The 22820-nt window shown below is 42.7% G+C and overlaps 1 protein-coding gene across 8 annotated transcripts in view; it reads right to left on the reverse strand.

The window, feature by feature from the left end:
* LOC118100961 (protocadherin-15) overlaps nt 1–22310 on the reverse strand; it is a 133423-nt gene extending 111113 nt beyond the window's left edge. For all 8 annotated transcript variants that reach the window (XR_007032321.1, XR_007032320.1, XR_007032318.1 and 5 more), the window contains exons 1-2: nt 21900–22310; nt 3003–3153 (exon numbers count right to left, since the gene is read on the reverse strand). Coding sequence is in view for 4 of the 8 variants with exons in the window: in XM_035146520.2 (XP_035002411.2) it covers nt 3003–3123 (121 nt within the window). In the remaining 4 variants the exon portion in view is untranslated. The remainder of the gene's footprint in view (nt 1–3002; nt 3154–21899) is intronic.
* Nucleotides 22311–22820: the final 510 nt, after the last annotated feature.

Raw genomic sequence — 22820 nt, forward strand, 5'->3', positions numbered from 1 at the left:
TTCTTTTTTTTTCTCCCAGTGCATCATGCAGAGAAAGCTGGCGGGCGTGAGAAAGACACGGTGAGAGAGAGCGTGGAGGAGAGACTTCTTTTAATTAAATGAGGAGAACGTCTGGCAACATCTGGTCCAAGTAGTGTCGTACTCACATGTTTACATCACACACTCGCTCAGACAAGCGCACGGCTTCATGCAGGATCACAGAAAGGAATACATTCACGAGCATTTATGTTTAATGAAAGAGCGGCTTGAAGACAGACGCACGTCACACTCGATATACGGCGACACGAGCAACAGCCACCTACACACGGCAGCCTTTAAATGAATTCATAATGAAAGCACAGGAATTCAGAGGGTCTGCATTTCAGTCTCCGGCACTAGTAACAATAAATAATGTCGTTGCAATGACAATATGTGGACGGAGTCCCAGAAATTTCCGCAAACAAACAGGAGTGAAGCTGTTCAACTTTCAGCTAAAAGCTGATTCGACACACTGTGTGGTCTCCCACCCTGGGAACGAGGCTCATTAAAAATTATACCGCAACTCTCATCACTCGGGAACCAGGAGGAGAATGAATATAAGACTCTTACTTTGGGACCTAAGCTAATTAAAACACGCTGCTACTCCTGTCAGGCGGGGGGTCCAAACAGCGAAAATCAACCTCTCATCCCGGGACTCCGGCTCATTAAAAACACACTAGCACTGCCGTCATGAGGGGACGCGAACTGAGTAAAATATCGTGTGTCAGCCGCAGACCCGGGCTTATTAAAACATACTATTCTTGTTATGTGCAGAATAAAGGCTGCGATCCAGTTCTCTGAGCCCCTGCCAACAGTTTAGGAGACACAGCTTCGTGGGTGCAGCAGGTGGACAGGTGTGATGAGGGGAAACAGAGGAGATACGGATGCGCCCTCCGAGATCTGAATTAAGGGGGTGTCTAGAACTGTATACCCCCAACAGACAGATTTACTAATAATCCACATGCACACTCGCAGACATGCTTTATGCCTCCATATGCTCGATCTGCCCACAAGCGCACACACTCGCAGACATTCACCTTTGGCTGCGGCGGCCGTCAGCTAAATGCCAACCAGATAAATCTCAAGGACTAAGAGTTAAATGGAAAATTAAAATTCTGACAAATCGAGCAAAAAGTCAAGAGAGCATTATGCTGAGCTCTCCCACCGGCACTGACTTCATGTCTGTGTGACCTCGCTTCAGTTCATGGAAATGTGGATGTGTGTTTTCAGCATTATCATATCCCTGCTGTAATTTCCCCCATTAACTGTTGCCATTGAATTGGAAATTGGAAATGTGAAGTGAGAGAAGAAACGACAATGAGGAAAATAAAACAGCTGATAAAACCTCAACATCCACCATTAACATCCAAAGCCAATCTTGGACCTTGCGAGGTCACTGCTGACATGGAGTCGAGCATTTGGAACGTCTGCGTCCTGAGATTAATTTCATATTTAATGCTGTCGAATCAAAAGTGGGCAGGTTATTATCTGACTAGGGAAACTGTGGTTAGCGTTACCTTTGGCACTTCCTTACACCAAATGTTCTCCTCCATGTACATCATGCTAAAGAACATTATGAGTTAGGGTTAGGTTATAAAATATTGGTAATTACATAGCTTTACAACTTACTCAAATGAACACCAACATTAGCCTTCTAACTAACGTGACTCTGAGCCCACCCTGCCTTGCCTTTGCCTCAGCTCGGTTCTGAGAGCTCCAGCTCTGGGTGCAACTGTGGCTGGAGCCAACACCTCGATATGAAACAGCTCAGGGCCACGCTGGTCCTCCACCACTCTATTGCCCTCTACAGGGGGTTCTGCAGGGGAAGGTCCTCCACTTCAGAAGAGCCCTCAGTGGCAGAGGTGCCTGGCGACTCTGTGTTGCTCTTCATTTTTTTATGGCCTGAGGATGTAGCTGACACTGTCACTCTCACATCCAGCCCCATCGCACTCGCCACCTCAGCTCCCTGCCCAGTTTTTAGCATTTTTCAACGTGATGCAGTGGATGGATTTGAGGTCAGAGCTGGTTACACTTTAATGGGTTTCAATGGGACTGTGTGGAAGTATGATCGAGCTTCATCTGGTTTAACAGAACAGTATAACAACTCATCACTCCATCCATTTTCTATACCGCTACACCTTTGAGGGTCATGGGGAGAGTTGGAGCTAATTCCAGCTGAAACTGGGTGAGAGTTGGGGTACGCCCTGAACGGGTCACCAGCGTATCACAGAGACATCAAGCATTCACGCTCACATTCACACCTACGGTCAACTCAGAGTCTCCAATTAACTTAACCCCAGTCTGCGTAGAGAAAACTACCAAGCAGGGAGGACATGCAGACTCCACACAGAATCACCCCGGCTGAACTGGGACTTGAACCGGAAACACTGTTCCACCCATAACAACTCGTGTCTGTACCATTCCATGCAAATCCATCCAAATGCTGCCATATTTCAGTGGATTGACTAATGTGGCTAAAAACAACTTGCAGCAACAAAGGAATATTTGCGACTAGGTACCAAGCAGTGATGGTTATTGTGGTTATAGTTTCATATTAACATGGTACAGTGAATGCAAGTTGTCAAATTAAATACAATCACCTGAAGTGTGACTCAAGGTGGAGTTGAAAAGACAACATTAAAAACGCTTTAACAAACAGTTAAAGTGAGGAAACAACCGAGTTCACTTCTATAAACTGTGTTGTTGTTATCACACATGAAAACAGGATCAACAGTGAATCAGGAAAATCTTGTGACGCTGCAGCCGACTGAGATTTGCTGACTACCAACAATAAGCCTGCAGTCGCCAAAGTAATGTGTGCCATCTCACATTAAATCCCCGCTGAACAGATTCCATTCACCTCCACATTGTGAGGCAGACAGAGAAAAAGATGGAGCCACAGAGAACAGACAAGACAAAGGGAATGATTGAGAAAGACCAGTAAGAAGAGGGAGGAGGTGCACATAAAGAGTGACTGTCTTTACCTTCTGTGTCTTGGCCAAGGCAGGTTGATAGCAGCAGCAGATAAAGGACTCCTGTTCCCATTACACTCGGCCATTTGACCCAGCCCCACGACAGTGGCCCCATTAGGCGCGTTCTTACCATCTTCAGCACCGTGCTTCACCGAGCATCCAGCTGCAGAGAGAGAGGAGACACATCAACACAGGTCAGTCACAATCACTCAGCAGCACAGAAACATCTGGTGGCTTCGCTCGCTCCTGTTCACAAATAAGTGAAAAAATAAAGAAAATAAAGTTCAGTCATTATCAGGTGCTGCCTTTTTCACGTGGGGCCACCTGTGCTCTGCCACTTAGAGAACAGCGCTGTGGAGGCACATCTGCCACAGAAAGAAACCGCCGCAGTCGTATATAGTTGGATGAAGCTGAACTGTGTGCCCCCCCCCATCTCTACAGAAGTGAGCTTTGAATGAAAATAGGCTTTGCTCACTCCATTTCATCACTGAGGTGGAATGCTCTCACAACCTCTCACTCAGGAGGCATTTCATATTCATTTTGTGGTTGCTCTTCACCGCTGCTTCATGTCGTAACCTAAAATCAGTCAAATGTGCATCAAAGTAAACGATTGTTTCACAGGGATTTCCACCACAGTGGAAAACACAGAAACCTGTGGATGATGATAGAGAAGGAATCATTTTGCCAAGTGGAGAATATGCCTCAGATGAGACATTACACATTTAAAGAGTGAGAGAAAACACGTAAAGCTGCATGTTTGCTGCTTTGGTTAAGATCTACTACATTTTAGAGGGAGAATGTGCACAGCTTTGCTTTGAGGCGCATTAAACTGTGGATGGCTGTTTTTTTTTCAGCACTACTCTGCCTCACATTCATTCTGCTCCACACGTGTGAGACGGCCATTATTTATATGACTTCACAGCTGGAAGCTGCAGAACATAAACGCTCCACAGTGCGGCTGGAGGACTTGATGAATATATCGTCTATCGGCGATCGGCTGAGTCTGGTGTCGGTTGTTTATTTGGGTAATTTGTCATTTTATTTTGCTTATATAATGCTCTGCTTCCTCTGGAATTAATTTAGCTCTATAAACAATCAACCTAGGAACTGGCACTTATATTATATATTATACATCATATACATTCATTAAATCAGTCAATCACTTTCCCTCTCTCTGTCATCAGATGCATGTGTAAACTGAGGCTGTGTAAAAACAACATCATTTGGTCGTCACAAAGACAAATGACGTACGTGAGCGGGAAGTGAGATGTGATCACAAGTGGTCACAGGAGACACATTCAGGAAGCAGGCAGCGTGTGAAGAGACGAACTTCACACTGTCCACTTGTGATCAGATCTCCCAGGACGGATATCGATACCCGGTCTGAACAGGGCCTTAGAGTTGTGCTATATTATGCACATCTATCTACCTAAATGTACAAGACAAAAAGAAATCACCCAACATCGTGATTGCAAAATGCTCGAGCAGTTTTGTCGCGTTAGAATCTTTTCCCGGCAAAACATGTTTGCAATTTACTTCACTTAGGTCCTTCAGCTAATCACACTTTGATTCATTCAATATTATTCAAGATGAAGCACGTGTCTGTTCATCACATTTTCATGGTGATACTGAAAAATACGTTTTATTCTACAAAAAACTGATTATCCTGAGTAGGAGGACTTCAGTCATTTGGGCTTATTTAGCAGGAACAACATTAGCTGCTCCCCGTCATGCAGAATCTGCTGTTTAATTAGGACTGATTTATGAAGTTCCCATGGTGGAAATTACCGTGACAGAGTCAGATTACTGTGGCCTCAGCCTCTGAATGGAGATGGAGCCGGCTGACAACGAGAACGTCTTTGTGATATTCCAGTAAATCCCTGAGGTGAAATCCAACAGTCACGACAGCTTGAACCCGCAGCTTCAATTTGAAGGACACACTTTGGACTCACAAGGCCACCGAGCTGCTCTTTACCTCCCTTAACTCAGTTTAACATATTAAACTCTGGTGCTTCGGTCTGTCTCTCATGGAGCGCAGGTGTGGCAGAGTGTGATCAAGATGTCACAGTGTCAGAAGAACACTACAGAGGAAACTGATAACAGCTCAGCTCACATTGTGGGAGATATTTGGTGTCAAAAGAAGCAGATGGTATTTCTTTTTTCTTTCTCTTTTTACCGTGGCTCTGATTTTTATTTTTTTATGAACCACACGAGACAGTAGATGTCTGTGAATTAAATTTCTACTGTGGATCCCTGATTCTATACCTGCAATGTTAATGAGTTTAAATTCTTGTAATTTTTCTAATAAGGTCCCAGGACGACTAATCTCTGGTCCTATAGAGACATATTAAAAACATTATAGTTGTGATTCCACTAGAAACAAATATGGAAGTCCTTTGTCAAGATGATGTTTGCACGTGAGTGAGATGTATAATTCCCTGGTTAAGCAGTTGACAGCAGACAATGGCACAGGCCCTGCTGTTAGCATCAGTAATGAGGATCAAGTGTATTAGGGCTGAAGGCGCTTCTCCTCTGGTGGAACTTCAAAAAGTTTGACTCCTCCAGAGACAAGAGGAAACACACAGAGAGAGACGGAGAGCGAACAAGGCTCAGACAAAGGAAAAGAGGCGGAGAGAGTTGGAGTACTGTGGAGACGGAAAGCAAACAGACAATAAGGAAAGAGATAGAACGAGCTAGAAAAGAGGAAGACAAACCAAAGGCGGAGATTTTGTCCTAGAAAATACTAGAGAGACAGAGATTGAGCCCTGTGCTTCAGAGTCCACTGGTTTTATTGTACGTCATGAAACTGTCAGTGATGTTCAGATCACAGGGCGGAGGAGAAAATGAGAAGAGGGCATAGTTAGACGAGGTTCGTACAGAAAGGAGGACAAGAGCGAGAAATTATGAGGGAGTCACAAGAGAGAAAACAGATGAAAAGAGAAACTTTTAAAGAATAGCAAAGAAAACAGAGGAGAGGAGATATTGATGGAGAAAACCTGTGTGTGTTTAAAAATAGTGACGCTAAATAACAAAATGGAGACTTAACCCAGAACAGTCAGTGAGAGTGAGAGATGGTGACACGCTTACTTCATACTGTAAGTCCAACACACTGCATATGCATGTGTGCAGAAACAACAACAAACAAATACAAACACATTTCACTTGTACTGTCACCGCCGACATCTGGCTATCTCAGTCAGTCTCCGTGTGTTGTCACTGTCTGTCTGCTTTGTAGGACGCCGCCTCTCACAGCTCCTCCGCTGCCAAAACAAGATGAGGATCTTTTTTTTTTTTTTTCTTCCACTTGAGGCGGATGGCTGACAGCCTTATGCAGAGTGACTTACTGTGTGAGCTTTATTGTCTGGCTCCAGGGTGTTTTTTTGCCAGGACAAAGAGCAAGTGAACTGTGACTCTCGGGTTGCAGGCTGCTGTGTAATGGAGCCGGGCTGCTGTACCAAAAAAGGGCGAAATGTGCAGATACACAGCACATCTCCCTCCTTTTCCCCAGCTCCAGTACAATCTGACTCTGTGAGTAAACACAAGACGAGGGGGCTTTGAAACACAGGATGAGGCAGCGGGTGCCAGGAATTTGTCAAGTGGGAGCAGACGAGTGTCAAGTTAAACATTTTAAATCAGTTTTGTGCACCTTAATGCGATAAACAGCCTGCGTGATGCCGTCAAACGGGGCAGACGATGCATGTAGGTTAGAGCAAACAGCATTTGAACGTGCAGATGCCTGCCGCACGTCTGCATTTGGAATTATTCGATTAAGAGTTCAATTTTGTGTATGAGAGGACGTGAAACCAGGTTTGCAACATTAGGTGATTATAGGGACAAAATGTACCTCACTTGGCAGCATCAGAGAGCATGCACACACACACACACACGCTTGTTTGTGTTGACCAAGCTGTCCAATAAGCTAATGGTGAGGCCTTGTTCTGCCAATCCCGCAGAGTGTCACAGAGACAGTCAGCACCTGTGGGTGTGAAAAACACAACGTCCAAAACACCACAATCTCCCTGATTGCACACGAGCAGCGCACGGAGAAAAACAGAGAGAGAGAAAAAGAAAGAGTGTAAGCGAGAGATGGGAAGTGAGCATAAATTAAAAGTTGTTTTAATTTTTAAAGCCTCAGGCCTCAACAGTCAAGTTCTGGACTTTATAAGACTGTAAATGTATCAGTAAGAAATTAAGGGAGGGGGGGACAATGTAAAACTAAAGAATAAATAAAGAAACCAACAGAGTAGCGAGTTCAGCCCACCACAACTGACCCGATACATCCACCTCTCACCCTGCAACCTCCAGCATGGACTGACCTGATCTCCAGCTCATGTCCAAACACTGCATAATAAATTCCAAACTGTGTATATTGTGCTCGGAGGTTTACAGATGTGCACGCTAACCGTGCTGCCTGCAAATGCCCCCGCGCTAAGATCCTCAGAACGGAGGGAGAAAATGTGAACTGGTCTGACCCGTTTAGCCGTCGACCCATCAAATTAGTGGGAGGGTTTTTTTTAGCAACTGAAGACCACAGACAGTTACTGGAATTAGAAAGTCAGAGAACATGTAAACTGTTGTTTTTTTTAAAGAAATCTTGCTTCTCTGGTAACATTTGCCCAATATTCAATTCCCAGGTTGTTTCCTCCACCGAGGAGGTCATGTTTTCACCCCTGTCTGTTTGTTGGTTGGTTTGTAAGCAAGGTCACATAAAAACTCCAGGTCAGATTACCATGACACTTGGAGGAGGGATGGGTCAGGCATTACATTTTGGTGTTGATTCGCATCAGTGGAAGGATCCAGAGAAAATGTTTCACTTTCTTCAACATGGCGGGCTGTTTTTTGTCATTTTCTCAGATTTTCTGGAGAATAATTTATTGATTTAAAAGAATAAGGCATATTTAGGGAACTGATATCTATGAGTGTGTGCAATTTGGTGGAGCTTGATTGAATTCGAGGGGACTGGCCATGGTGTGCACTCTTTTCCATTTCCGCTGTATACTCCACTGCAGTGTCATTCATTGGCAATGTTATTTGCGTGTTTTTCAGCAGCACCTGAAAGCTGAGCGCTAAAGTGTAAACACGACGCTGCCACATGTTGGTGTCAACAAACCTGACACTTGTTGCGGTTACGTTACCTCGGGCGCAACCAAATAAATGAAGCAATTTGTGGGATTTGTTCACATCTGCCTCAAAGGATTTTTCTCCTCCAAACCTAATCAGTCTGTTGTTGCCGAGCACAAGGAAAAAAAACAACAAACCAAAATTCGCCTGCGAAAAACTAGATAGATGCACTGATCAGTTTTGCCAACCTCCCCAGAGGCAAAGAGAAGGACATAAGCATCGCAGGACAAATTTAGTTAATACTGCACCAGATTGCCAAAGCTAGAGAGAGCAGGGCGGGATCGGCGGGTGGCAAAGAGAGGAAGGAGGGAAGGGGATGAGGAATTGAAGGAAACTTTGAAAGGGAAAGATGAAGACAGAAACGCAGAGTGATGGCAAAATAAATTTGGAAACAATGGTATGAAATGAGGAAGGATCACACAGAAGGGGAATTATGGAAATAGCGAGTGAGAGAGAGAGCGGGGACATAAATATCACGGCGTATTACACATCCTCTATTCTAAGTATTTATGGAATAAAGAAGTAAAAAGCACTGAGGTAAAAATGTATAACTTTTTGGGTTTTATTCACACTTTTTTTCTTTTCTCAAAACTGCCACAACAATATTTCTTTGTTTAATAATCATGCAAATGAATAATTGAAATTCAAAGCAGGGGTGAGGAAGCAAGAGAGATTTAAATTAACAGAGAGACACAAAGAGGGGGACAGAGACGCTGAGCCAGTTGAGGACGATTTAGCAGCATTTCCAATGTATTTGTTCCACTCGGAAGAATCGGCCTCTCATCCAGCAAGTGCACTTTGTCAAATCCTGGAAAGTCTGGTTCCATTAAAGGACTTTTAATCACGTGATATGTGGTTGTAGGGAAAACAGGCTCTGGTGCTAATCGACTGGCTGATAGCTCTGTGAAAGCGTACGGTACAACTGGAGCGTAGTTCGTATCAAAATGAAAGTCACCTGCAATTTAATTTTCCCTTTTTAAAAATCCATCCACCCTGAGCCATCGGGACGTCACCACAACTACAAACTACTTTGAACACTGGAGCATATAGTGCTTTTGTGTGGCAGCGATATCCAGTTAATCAGAGTCAAAACCTGACTCTGCAGTTCCACCCGGCTCTTTTAGTGTCCTTCAGTTGACGGATTCACTCTCATCATGTACTTTCCCTTTGCACAGCAGGCAGCTGTTTTCAGAGGAAGCGCTCTGCTAGGCCGACTTGTTCGCCGCCTGCACCAGAACCAAACAGGGCGCAGGTAAAAGTGAATGCAGCTGGTGAACAAAGGGAAGCAAAGGGACAAAGCCTTCCCTGTGGAACTCAGAGTCAGAGTCAGAGGAAGTATTGGACTTAGATTCATGAGAAGCAACATCACATGAATGCTAATGTTGCTCCACAGCGGCTGGATGTAACGGTTTGCCACGTTAAAGGGCGATCAAACTGCATGTCTGTGTTTTGTTTGCAGCTTTTTTTCAGGTTCAAACAACTGTCCTGGAGGGAAACACGTACCTCACAGGTAAAGGCACCAAGGAAAGGAAAGGAAAGACATACACTCATAATTCAGAACCAAAAAAACTGGTTTTGCAGTATTGTTCATCGCTCTGGTTAGTGAGCTGCACACTCAGCGGTGGCAGGAGTGGTTGGCTTGTGTAAGAGCAGGGGACTTACAACAGGGCTGAACAGGGCAAATACCTGAGAGTGGGGGCCCCTGAGAACAGCAACGACAATATGAGACACCCTTAAATTCTATGATCAGGTCTATGTACAGGAAACTGCAATGACACCACGGTCAGAAATCCTCTAACAAGACCCCATGCCAGTCATTTTCTGTCAAAAGCTTCTTAATTTTGGTGGATTTGGTTTGGTTTTTGGTTTGGTTTGGTTTGGTTCAATGCAGGGACCATTTGCCTATAGGGCCCCCAAAATCCCTTTAATAGCTTCAGAAGAAAGGTTGCGAGTCAAATCTGTGTTGCAGTGCATTTTGTAATCAAGCCCACAAACATAAAAGCAGCGCAACTTAATATAAAAAAAACTATTTGGGCATAAATTGTCCACAACACACCAATTTGCAGTCAATTTACAAACCAACACACATAAATGAGCACATATTCCGTTCGATTCAGTCTGCAACTAATGGAGCAGGAGAGCACAGTTAAGCTTCTGCGATCTATTTCCTGTCCCCCATTAAGGCCTGATGACTTATTTCCTGTGCTCGCTCCGAGCAGATCTCTCTGCCGGCAGGTGACACAACATTAGGAAGATATTCAAACGCACGACACGACAGAGCACACTCTATATGCATGAGTGTGTGTGTGTGTGTTTGTGGGAGTGAATACATGTGTGAATGTGTGCTGGGCTCATATTTATCAAGGGGTGTATCCTTAATGTTTCCATTCATATGTGTGGTAGTGAATTATGAGGTGTGCCCCAGCATTAACATGGTGTAAGTAGGTGTTAACTATGACAGATTGCGCTGCCACTGGTGACCGCGGTTGATCAGTCAGATGGTCTTTACTTCTCCGCTCCTCGATTATTTCACAGTCACATAATTGTATGGACGGCAGTAAATCTCACATCTCATTTCATGCGCTTGATTTCCCCTCTAATGTCGCAGCGGTTCCAATTTCAATTCGTCTGATCCCCTTTTTTTTTTTGGGAAAGAAAACTGGAGCTAACACTGAATGAGCTTGTCGCCGTTTGGCTGTCGCTGTTTTTAACCTGAACAACAGGTGACTCACGTGGACGAGTGTTGCGGTAAATGTTGCGTCTAATTGGAGAGTGTTGTCCGGAAAGTGAAATATTAGAGAAGGGACATTTATAGTGTATTTGTCCGGCACACTCCTGTTTCCATTAGAGGTGAAAATACAACACGTAACTAACACAGGTAAACATCTCAATTCAAACTGTGAAGGGGGTTTGTTTACAGGAAATCTATTCAAAATGTTAAGGTACATCAGTGCTATCTTTGAAAAGGGGTGCATTGAAGACGGTTTTTTGCTTTAGATGTTTATTCTTCAAAATGAATAAATTCTGCTTTAATGGTTTAACTTATTAAATAATATAACAGTAGTGTTTATGATGTGTGTCACTTTTTCTTCGAGACCCTAGTAGTTTAACTCCTGACTGTTTGTACAAAGATATATAAGCAAAAGTCGAGACATGATATGGATTTCAGTTCTCGATAGTAACAAGTGGGTTTTTTCTTCAAGGCTTGAAACACAGCCCTTGAGAACTGATTGAGCCAAACAGATAAGTGCTGAGTCCATCAGGGACCTTCAGATTGTTTGGCATCTTGAAACAGCCGAAGCAAAGTGTTATAGGTTTTTATATAAAGCAGGATTCTGCATCTCTGAGCCACATATGTCTCCTGAAATGTGTTTGGAAACAGGTTTTCTGTGATTATTCAGTAGTTAAAATAAACTATTCAACAGATGTAGTAGATATCTTAGTTGGAGATTAAACACCAGCACAACAGTTTTCCTTTTTCTCACAGCAGTGATGTGTTTGTAAACTAGAAGATATTAGAAAACCTCATATTGATGTGGACCCCCCCCCCAAGCTGGACCTTAGCGTCTAGTATTATTAAAGCTTTTAAAAAACACATCTTTTAAACTCCACTAATGAGAACATCCAAACACTCACTTCAAGGAAACACATTCTGCCCATATTCAGGTTCATAATTTCCATTTGGGTTAGTACCTTGTTTTTTAACGTTCAGAAAACACATGACTGTCCTCAAACCATCCATTGCTGCAGCTCCTCTATTCAGCATCTGTCTGAAATGCTTGGTTTTGCTCTGCTTCACCTGGCTTTGTTAGTTATGTCTTCAGACCTTTCACTATATAACAAACGCGAGGAAGGAAAACTGAAAAGAAAAACTCAAGTGTCTCCTTTAATACTCAAACTTAATTATGTTAACATAAAAATCAATAGGTACATTTTATCTTAGTTTGTTATTATGTCGCTGATTAGCACTAAAAGCAGGAGTATAATGTCTTTTAGCAATTAGACATGTACCTTCTCATACAAAACATTGACAACAAAGTCCCCTTTCACCAATTTTCAATAGACAGCCATTTAAGTAATGGACATATTTGTGACATCAGAAGCCCCTGAAGAGGAATCCAGCTCTGCCATTAGCAGCCATTACCAGCAACCTTCATGCTCATTGAACTCCCTCCATAAAATGTTAGACTTATAAAAATCTACCCCTGTCAGCCCAGTCAACTAATTCCTACCCTGGTGATCCAGGTCTGACACACTGCCCTGGAACAGGCGTCAGGGCTCGCACGCATCTCGCTGCTGCCAACGCCTCTTACATGTTGTCACCCGAGTTTGGCTGCAAAGCTGCTGAACCAATGATCTGCAGGGCACTGGCACGCACGCGGCTAGTGGACAAAGCATCTCCTCCAATTACTATTTGATAGACCAATAAGGGGAATGGATAAATAAATTAGCAAATGCATAAATTAATGATTTGCAGGACACAACGTAAAGCATCCAGTGACAGCAGCTAATGTAGAGTTTGGATCACAACTTGCTTTGGAGAAGACTCAAAAGCACGGTTTTCTTTGTTTAAAAAGGAATCAAAATATTGAAGGATAAATGTTTTTGAAGGAAGTAACAAATGATAATCGCAAAAAAGAACCAAAACAAACTTAGAGGAAGCTCTAATCTGTGATTAACAAGAAATGGAAACAAAGAAAAACTTCAGAACACAAGGCTGCGTTAAATAATGACAGCGAGGAGAATAAAGAATGATGATGGAAAGAGAGAGAACGTACTGGAAGAATAAGTGGTTGAAAGATTTTGTGTGAGTAGTGCTGGTTTTACATTGCGTGAAAGGAGCGAGAGGGAAATGAGAAAAAGAAAAGAGTGCAAGGAAGACGGGAAGACCAACAAAAGAAAATGGAGAAGACACTCCAATTTATCTTCCAGCGAAATGTCTTTCGCAGAAACAAGGAAATCCTCAACCTCAGACTGTTTCTAGTTTTGGTGACATATCAGATACAGTTTTAATACTTTTATCAGGGTGGTAACAAAGGTTGAATACTTAAACTATATTGTTTCTATAGATTTATAAAAACAGTACTTCTGTGCTGCCATATCGAGAAAGTCTAGACAGACGATCCAAAAACACTTGTGGTGGAAATACAAAAAATAAAATCATATAAAAAGCTATAAATAATATAGTAGGACTCTGCAAAGACCACGTCCTTATTACAATAAAGAAACATTTCACACACAAGTGTGAACAGTTTTCTGGAGGAAACTAAAACCACGTCCCCTGAAAAGTCATTTTTAATGGAGGCAGAATTGTTTTAAAAAATAGCCTCTGTTATCAAAGTCTACCTCATGTTATATATTTAAAACGTGTACCTCTGCTATTAATAATGAATGAGATAAGCAAATGTTACTTTAGAAAAGAATAAACTGCTGATTTTATGTAGCACCACTTGGTTTGGGCAAAAGCAGATCTATGTTGAAATAGAGATTTATTATCATCCAATAATATAAAAGTGTTATTTTTTGTGTGTCGTCATATAAATGTATTAATGTGCTTTCTGTGTGTTTTTTATATCTGGCTACAGCCAATAGATGGAATATTAGACACTTATCATTTCTGTCTTTGTGTCTTAAGCATAGACCACATGTAAAGATGGATGACATGTTAGCTCACAAACAGTGAAGCCAAAGCATCCTGGCCTCCTGGTGGCTGGCCGCGGTAAAGGGTCATAAACCCTGCCTCCTCCATGTTAGTTATTGGACCAAACTAAAATATCTGGAAGTCAGGAGTAAGTATTGACACTGTTTATTTACTGGAAAGGGAGTTAAAGCTAGCCTGGCTACAAAAATAGAAAGATACAGGATTGGTAGTGATCGATTCATCAAACTCTCTACCAGAGGGTGAGTATATTTAAGTGTACTTCCCAAAATATTTCAATACTGGATTAATTATTACTACGTTCTGCTACTTGGGTCCTGAAAACTTAAAAGGGTTGCGTTTGGAAACTGACATTAAGAAATCGCACTGACTCCAGAGTCCAGCATGTTGGAGAGCTGGCAAGACTTGTACCGTCTTTCCCTAAAGCAGCTGAGAAAGTTAGTTAATCTATGAGTGTGGAACTATTTTAAGCCTCCAGTGATCTAGTTTTAACTTTTCTGGAACAAAATTTTGTTGCTGAGCAATATTTAGCCAACCAGACTGCTCGGTGTGAAGGGAGGGCGAGTGAAAAGAAAACGTGTATGGGGAGAGGGAGATGGTGGAATCAGTCTGATGCCAAGAGCTGTGCGCTGACCCTGATTAAATGCCTCCGCTAACTCACTGGGACCACTGATAAGACCACTCTGGGTGCTGTGCGAGTTATGTGTGTGTGTACGGGAAGCAGAACAGGAGATAAGGGGTGTCTACACGTGTGCATGTGTGTCAATATGAGGGTGTATGTTTGTGTGTGTCCCGACACCAATTCTCCTGTGTAAACATGCTGACCTGGCACACTTTGAAGTTGGCAATAGCCACTATAATCTCTCTCCCTGTCACACGCACGCACGCACGCACACACCTACATACATACATACATACACACACACGCACACACACAAAGCCAGAGGCGACACTTAACACTGGAAACCTTCTTAGCATGTGGCCACTAACACACGTACAAACACGTACAAACATGCACAAACAAGCAGAAACAATCACCTGCATTGTCACAGAACATTGCATCCTCCCTCTCCCCCACAGAGATAAAACAAAACAAACTCTCTCACAAATGCAGAAACACCCAGACCTTAAAAGAAATAATAGAAATTCCTGCTGACAGGTGCAATTTTGTGTGTGGGTGTGTGTGTTTGTGTGTTTTGCTGCGAGTGTGTGCACACCACTTTAGAGTCGATCACACTCCAGCCTCAGAGCATCTCTGGGTCTTAAATCAGACATGCTGACTTCCTGGCACATTCATCTGAAACTCTCCAAATGCACAGAACTCTCTGAGATATCCAGACCTCACCTCCAGTTTACGTGAGTTCACATTCACACGAATAACATTTTATCTACGAGTGATATTTTACTCTAAAAATAGAAACATATTTGGTCATATATAGCATATATAGCAGGTCATATTTGTGTGGTGAGTGTTTGGCCATTTATAAATATGGATGATGTGTCTCCACGTCCTCCCACTGTGAAAAAATAACATTTTTAAACCAATTATAGCATCAAATACCTAATTAAAACCAAACTTACTGGAATAATGAACATTTATCAAACATTGGTGTGATAAGAACGACCTAAAATATAAAAAAAATATTTGAGAAAACGTATTTGACATCATGACTCTTTGAATTTGGTCCATATCCGATCCACTAAGATGGAAAAGGCAGGGTTTACGACCAATAATGCAGCCAGCCACCAGGGGGCCATTAAGACATATACAGTCTATGGTCCAGTGACAGTTAAAACAACATGAGCTGCAACATGGGCAGAAGTCTGCTCCTTAATTGCCTCACTTCCCATTGGTCATGTCCCACTTTAACATTCCCAGTCAGTCAGTCCCTGCCATTGCACCAACTGTTTCTGGCCATGTATCATCACCTCAATATGTCACATTACAAGTCGGCATCCACTGAGGAGATAGTGAATCTACGTGGGAAACACGCTGTTCAGATATGTCTCAGCCAGGCTCATTGACTGATTCCTTCTTATTTGGGTCCAGGATCGAAAGAGGTTTCGAAGCCCCCCCCCCCGATCAAACAGAAAGCTTCTTAGGGTATTAAAGTGGGGCAGAACTTTCACCACACAGGATTCAAATTGAGTTCATGTAATCTCACCCTGGGATCCAGACGCACCAGTAAACTTATCGTCGCGCATGAACCGACCACAAACAACCAAAAAGTAATTTTCGACCCAGTTGAGGAAACTGCCGGTCTCAGGGAAAGGAAATGTAGGGTGGGGTGATAGAAAATGGGAAAGTTACTGTGATGTTGTGTTTACTTCCTTTTGTCGCTCAGTAGATTGCAGACCTCCCCCAAGGCCCAGCTGCGCCAAATTACCAACAGTCATCAAGCTGCTCAATATGCCTGATTTCATCCAGACATCTGCATTGTTTCCCAAAAATATATCAGACAAACAGCAATGAAAGTATAACCTTGTTACTTTTGAAACAATGTTCACCTGTTCACTCGGTGGCTCCTCACTCTGCACAATCAAACACAATTTGCAAGGCCCCTGCATGAGTAATAGAGGGAATAGGAATGTGGTCCCACAGAAAATAAGTTAGGCAGCTCTTGTTAATTTCCCTCTTTGCTTCTCCTCACTGCGTTGCCAGATATGCAGATTCCAGGCAGCGTTTTGGCCAGCAGGCAGATAATCATGTTAGGGAACAATTAACTTGGTTGTATTGTTGAATGTAAAGTCAATCCCTCACAAAGAAGCATTCAAAACAACACCTGGCACCACAGGCAACAAAATATCTATGAGGACCAACACGTTGAAAGTTTTTAGCGAAAGTCTTTAAAAACTTCAAACCAGGCAACTGCAAATGGAAGATCTCAGATTTAAGCTAAAGTGAACCTTTCCCTCCTCAGCACCACGGATGCTGTGAATTATCTCTGTCATTATTGCTGTGATGAAACAAAATAATCACAGTAGACTGACGTCCAATATATATTTCGGCGTTGGATCTTTCCAGCATCAAACTGGAGGAGGCTGCTGTTCGTCCAGTTTATACAAACGGCTGTAGAGCAAACAGCTCGTGTTGCTGTGATTTCTGTCGTTAAAAAGACTGTTTACGTCTGATGCCAGTATTTTACAGACTCAGAATATTTATGTTTGGGCCAAAAAGGTAAATGGAAAAATTCATCAATGATTCAGTGTTGCTATAACAGTATTTTATCCTTTGACACAGTAATGCTGGTCGCTAACATTTTCTATTTAGCACTAAACACAAATCAAAGCTGAGGCTGATGGGAATGTTATTAGCTTTTAAGAGAATTTAGGCTGCGTTCGCATGCACGGATACAAAGTAATATACAGTCTCCGGCCTCTTGTGAATCTGTGCACGTGTTGCATTGAGCGTCTCATTTACATACTCTACTCGGATTGGACAGTTGTTTCCTGACACAGTTGTGCGGTTTGTTCACAGGACGGCTTCACTTGCTGTGTTATGCATGTGTGAAAGTCAGACTCTGGGTAAACTCCGGGGCAAAATCTCCGGTCTTTACCAGCAGGTCATGTCTCAAAACGTCTTTTCATAAAAACCCAGCACTCCAAACTGTGATGAAAAGACTGATGGGTATTGTATAGTCCTGCATCTGTGCTGAATGCAAACCCCTCTCTGCTAGTGTAGCCGAGTAGTAAACAACTCTGAGCCTCCCTTTCCGCAGGCATTAAAAGAAGTGCAACTGGCTCTCATCTTGTTGTTACTCACATTGATTCCAAGTACATTTGCATAATGTTGAATAAATTCTCGATAAATAGCAGCCTATTGCTGTCCCAGCTTTTCAGTCCCTATGTTTAAACAGTCGTAAACCAAAGAACTCAACAAATCTTTTTGCCCTGATGTTGGCTCGAGATGAAATGTTATGGGATCACCGAAAACTATTACACTTTATCCCTGAGGGGGGGAAACAAACAGGAGTGTCTAATCCCAATTTGGCATTTGGCAAGTCATAAAACAGCTGAGACGTTTCAGTCAATGCTTCAAGGAAGAAGAGGGAGAAGGACACGTCAGGGTGTCACTGAGGTCAGTGCGGTTCATCCTCTGCAGACCATAAATATCTGTGGAATCTACGAGCTTCTCTAGAACAATGTCTGTCTCTTTTATTGACAGGTTGCCTGATGCGATAATCACACACAGGCATTGATACTTGCAGCTTTGTTAAAACTGCAGAACCGTAGAACAGCTAAAACAACAAACAGCCACGCTGACAATTCATGTAAAAGAATAATCGGCCGGTTGTTTGGGTGTCAACAAGAGGAAGTCACCTTTAAAATTAATCGTTCCTGATGCGCAGGCGGAAACAAAAAAATCGCGTTTGACTTTCACCACAATGTGTCTCATCTGACAGGGAGCACTTAAACTTAAGTTCATAAACCCACAGAATATGTCTTTAGCTACAAAGCAGCTAGTGTTGCTCACAGAGGCCTGACTAACTCAATGAGACGCGTCCATGACAGCTTGTTGTGAGAAATAAGCCAAATATACACAGGTACAAGAAACAGTGTCTGGAGAAGAATGAAAGAAGAGTTGAAAATACGAGGTATATTTAGAAATGCACACAGGAGAGAATTGTAGTGTATGGATGTCAAACAATATTAGAAATGCATAGGAGTGAGACACTACTTTTGATAAAAACTAAAAAAAAGAAAACTAAAAGGACGAATAAAACCTGGCGGAGAACATTTGCTTTCGATATTTAAAGAGATTTCAACATCGTCGACTTCTACCTGTTCACAGATACTGAAGAACTGAGACATAACCTGCTGACTGACAGGAATAAGAATAGTATAGAAGTGCTCACATGAGTGTGGCTAATTCAATATGACATCTTTCTAATAGGTATTCTGGCCACTTAGAGGATCGGGCAGAATACAAAGAGTACAGATATAACAGGGAGAGTGTAAGCACATTTAAATATGATTATAAATAAAATGAAGAGAGTATTATTATGTTAAGAAGATATTTCAAGCTATCAAGGCAAAATAATAAATGAATGAATAAAATACAAACATTTGCAAGGTAGAATGTCAAAATGATTCCATTAGTTGGATATTGTACTTGTTTACACAACATTATATATCTGTTGTGATAATGTCACCTGCAAAATAGAATTGTGAAAGTTGCAGTATTGAACTCCGGCTGTATTTGACAGTTCAAACAACCAACAATAACCACATATGCGATCTTACATAATGCGGGATCAACATGTCTCTATTCTGAAACCCATTCACTGTGAGGAGCTTATTCTTCTAATGAAATCCGAGGCTCGACCAGCCATGCCAGGCTCTGTGGAAACCAGGCTAATCAGTAACTCTGCCGTCGGTCTTGTTTGGTCCCAGGAGCAGAAAGTACAACACTACACTCTCACAAATGTTGGAATGGGAAAACTCTTGTTGAGCGACGATAATGTATGTTCTGTTTTGTATGGGCTGATTCTGTCTCATGATGTTGTGACCATTCACCTAAACAGCCGATTCCACTGCTGTCACTCTGGCTTTTGGTCACACGTGGTGTAGCGTTACTTCTACACGTCTCATTTCAACAACACAATGACGACATCTGAAATTAGGGTTAGCTATAGGAGACTAACCAGGGCTGAATCCTATAGTTGCCTACACATATTTTTGCCAAAACTGTGAAACACTTTCAAATCCATTTGTTTCCAGAACTTCTTCCAATGCATCATCTGTGAAATACATCTCGGTATAATAGAAACTGTCTTGTATTGATTTTCTAATGGCTACCCTCAAACGTGTGACATTTTAATGCATTTTTAATAGCTTGGGTTGGTCTCACAGTCATTTTCAATATAAGTGTGGTTGACGGTTGAAAAACAACAACAAAGAAAGGGAGATTTTTGAGGAGGACTTTTCAGATAAAAGACAAACATTAGACAAACTGTGTGACTAAAGCCTTGAGTTTCTAATTATGAACCCTGGGGCCCAGATTAGCAGAGTTTTATCCTGCCAAACACTTTCTCTGCAGAATCCCAGGTGAATATGATTCAATGAGCTGATGACTAAAACAAGGACTCAGACTGAGAAACTCTGGAATGAAATTAAACAAGTGTATTATAAATCCTGCTTAAATTAAAATGGTAATGAGTTGCTATTATTGGAAACAACTCAGCAGTGCTTTGTTCTCAATATCAAGTTCTCAGTATGTCTGAGCGTGTTTAACTGTTAAATTAAAAAACACTGGTAATTTGTACTCCAGATTACTTTCCAAGGAACCGTTCCACAGAGACAGTTTTACGAGAGCAGATTAGTGATGAAATACGTGCTGTTGGATTACTTGCATTAATAATAAAGATATTGTTTCATTTTTTAAAAACACAGTATTGAATGGAATAAGTTGAATAAAGAGTCGTTTGGACATTACTGTTAGACCTGGTGACAAGTAGAAATGATTTAAGTAATATATTGTGCTTTAATTCATATATTGTACTTCATGGGTGATCTTATTGATGCATTTCCACTGCACAATCAATTCATGGGTCAAATTTGATCACAGCAAACAAACAGTAAATCGTGCAGATATATAAGTTAAAGAAGAAAAGTAAGATAATACGAAAGGGGCTTTTTTAAATGGAGGGATCATGAATGCACATCTAACTAACTTCCATCATCCAAAAGGCAAAGACTTAGCAGCAGACACTTAAATCAAACTGCTGCTGCTTCTGTCATCAAGCGTGACTAACAGGATTTGACATGGTGACGAGTGAACGGGTCCCAGGTTCACAAAACACATTATGTCTGTCTGAACCCCCACACACACCCAGAGAGATAGGCGCTTACGTACATGAGGCCACACACACAATCCCACCCACCCACCAACACACACACACACACACACACACACACACACACACACACACACACACACACACACACACACACACACACACACACACACACACACACACACACACACACACACACACACACACACACAGCAGCAGCAACACACCCTCGTGTATTTATGTCATTACTGGTCATTTCAGCTCTACCTGTGTGTACAAGACACTTTCACATGACTGAGCTAAGCCTCACATTATATAAGTGTTCATACTGTGGGCTGTGTTGACACCCAGAGCAGGATGAAGCCCATAATAAGGCAGGCTATTGTAAAAAATAAAAGAGATGTGAAAAATAAAAACATCTCGTCTTATATTTTTACCCACTTCCACCTTCACCCTTCCTCCTGTCACCTCCGACTTTCTCCCCCCACATGCTCCATACTGAAGAGGCGACAGCTTGCCGTAATTTAAAGTAATCGGATGACTCTCTCTCTGCCTTTATAATCCCAGACACACAGGCTGCTTGCTCCTGATGGGACCACTGTATAGGAGACAGACCCTGTATTTATATTGTGCGGCAGTGGAGCAGCTGACACTCGCTTTCACTACTTGTTGAAAATCAACTATAACCCCACAGTATTTCACAGGAGATGGCTGATGCTTGACAAGGGGGGAGTCTGTCAGCAGAAATTAAACATCGCCTGTTCCACACATGGAGGCAGCAATGCAACTTAACTCAGCTCCTCCACCTTAATATCACATCAGGGGAAGGACATGCAGGGTGGTGCAGGCTACATGAATCAAGAAGTTAATCCACCTCGTGAAATGCATGAAAGCTGCGTGTTGCATGTGAATGTGCCGAGTTGTCTTGAATTCATTCTTTTTTTTTTTTAACCAAAGCACCGATAATCCCCGGCGCCTGTTTCAGCACCACGGACAGCGAACGTATCCCGCAACACGCATGTGGAACAAAAACCGCAACTATTCAAACTGCTGCGGGTTCATCCACGCACGAGGACAGAGACCTGAGTTATTACAGAAGGTGTAGTTACAGGTAGAAGAGGCTACATCATCATTTCTGCTCTACACAGTCACAGGAGCTGCGTGTTCTTTCCACACATTTTACAAACTGCTGCGTTTAAGAGCACGAACCCCGCAGATGAATGTGAAGTATATGAGGAGGATACAGAAATGAAACACACATTAATTAGTCCGCATATACGTGTTTCTATAGGGAATAAAAAAAGCGCAAAACTGCAACATGGCTCGACTCACCGCGTTATCCTCGTCGAAGCCACATGTTTAACATTCAAATCTACTTTTCCACACACTGTTGCGGTCTCTGGGCCGCGGGACCGGACACAGCCCGAAGAGAACATCCAGGGAAATAACATCCGCGCAAGTCATCCACCCGCCCGGCGATGGAGAGACCCCACTTTTTTTTAGTGGAGGGGCGAAGAAGATGAGGAAGAGGAGGGATTTAAAAAAAAAAAAAAACGATTAAAAAAACAACGAGTAGTTTATCTTGAAGTGAGAAAAAGAGATGGCACCGCCAAAATAGAAGAATAGTCTCCCTCAGCTGTTTGAGTTTCAGCCTCCTGTGTGGGACTCGCAGGGAAATGACGAGCTATGTGGGAGAGAGAGAGAGAGAGAGAAACGGGAGATCTCCTCTAGTGTTACTCCTCTGCTCCCTCAACCAGAGAGACAGAGAGGGAGGGAGGGGGGAGACAGAGAGACCTACAGCGACAGAAAGGGGGGGTGGGGAGATGGAGAGGGAGAGAGAGAAGGGGGAGACTATGCGGAGTCTTAAGGTGGCAGCGCATTTACCGCAGGAACAGCAGGAATCAGCAGCAGAGACGGTGATCGGTGCACCTCGGTTAATCTAATTACGTGCACGGCCGAAAGGCGCACGGATTACCGGGAGGCTGCTCTGCTCCGGGCTGGTCTTTGCGCCCCATGGCGGCGGGCAGGGGGGAACAGGAGCACCCTGGGGCTGTGGCATGAGTTTAACTCCTCCGCTTCCACCCCCACACACACACACACATCACACACACACACACACACACACACACACACAACCACACACACAACACACACACACACACACACACACACACACACACACACACACACACACACACACAGTGGAAGAAACAAAAGTTGGCACCATCACAAAAACCTTCACATCCTAAAATT

Source organism: Hippoglossus stenolepis, chromosome 21, assembly GCF_022539355.2.
Source record: "Hippoglossus stenolepis isolate QCI-W04-F060 chromosome 21, HSTE1.2, whole genome shotgun sequence".
NCBI classification, from domain to species: Eukaryota; Metazoa; Chordata; class Actinopteri; order Pleuronectiformes; family Pleuronectidae; genus Hippoglossus; species Hippoglossus stenolepis.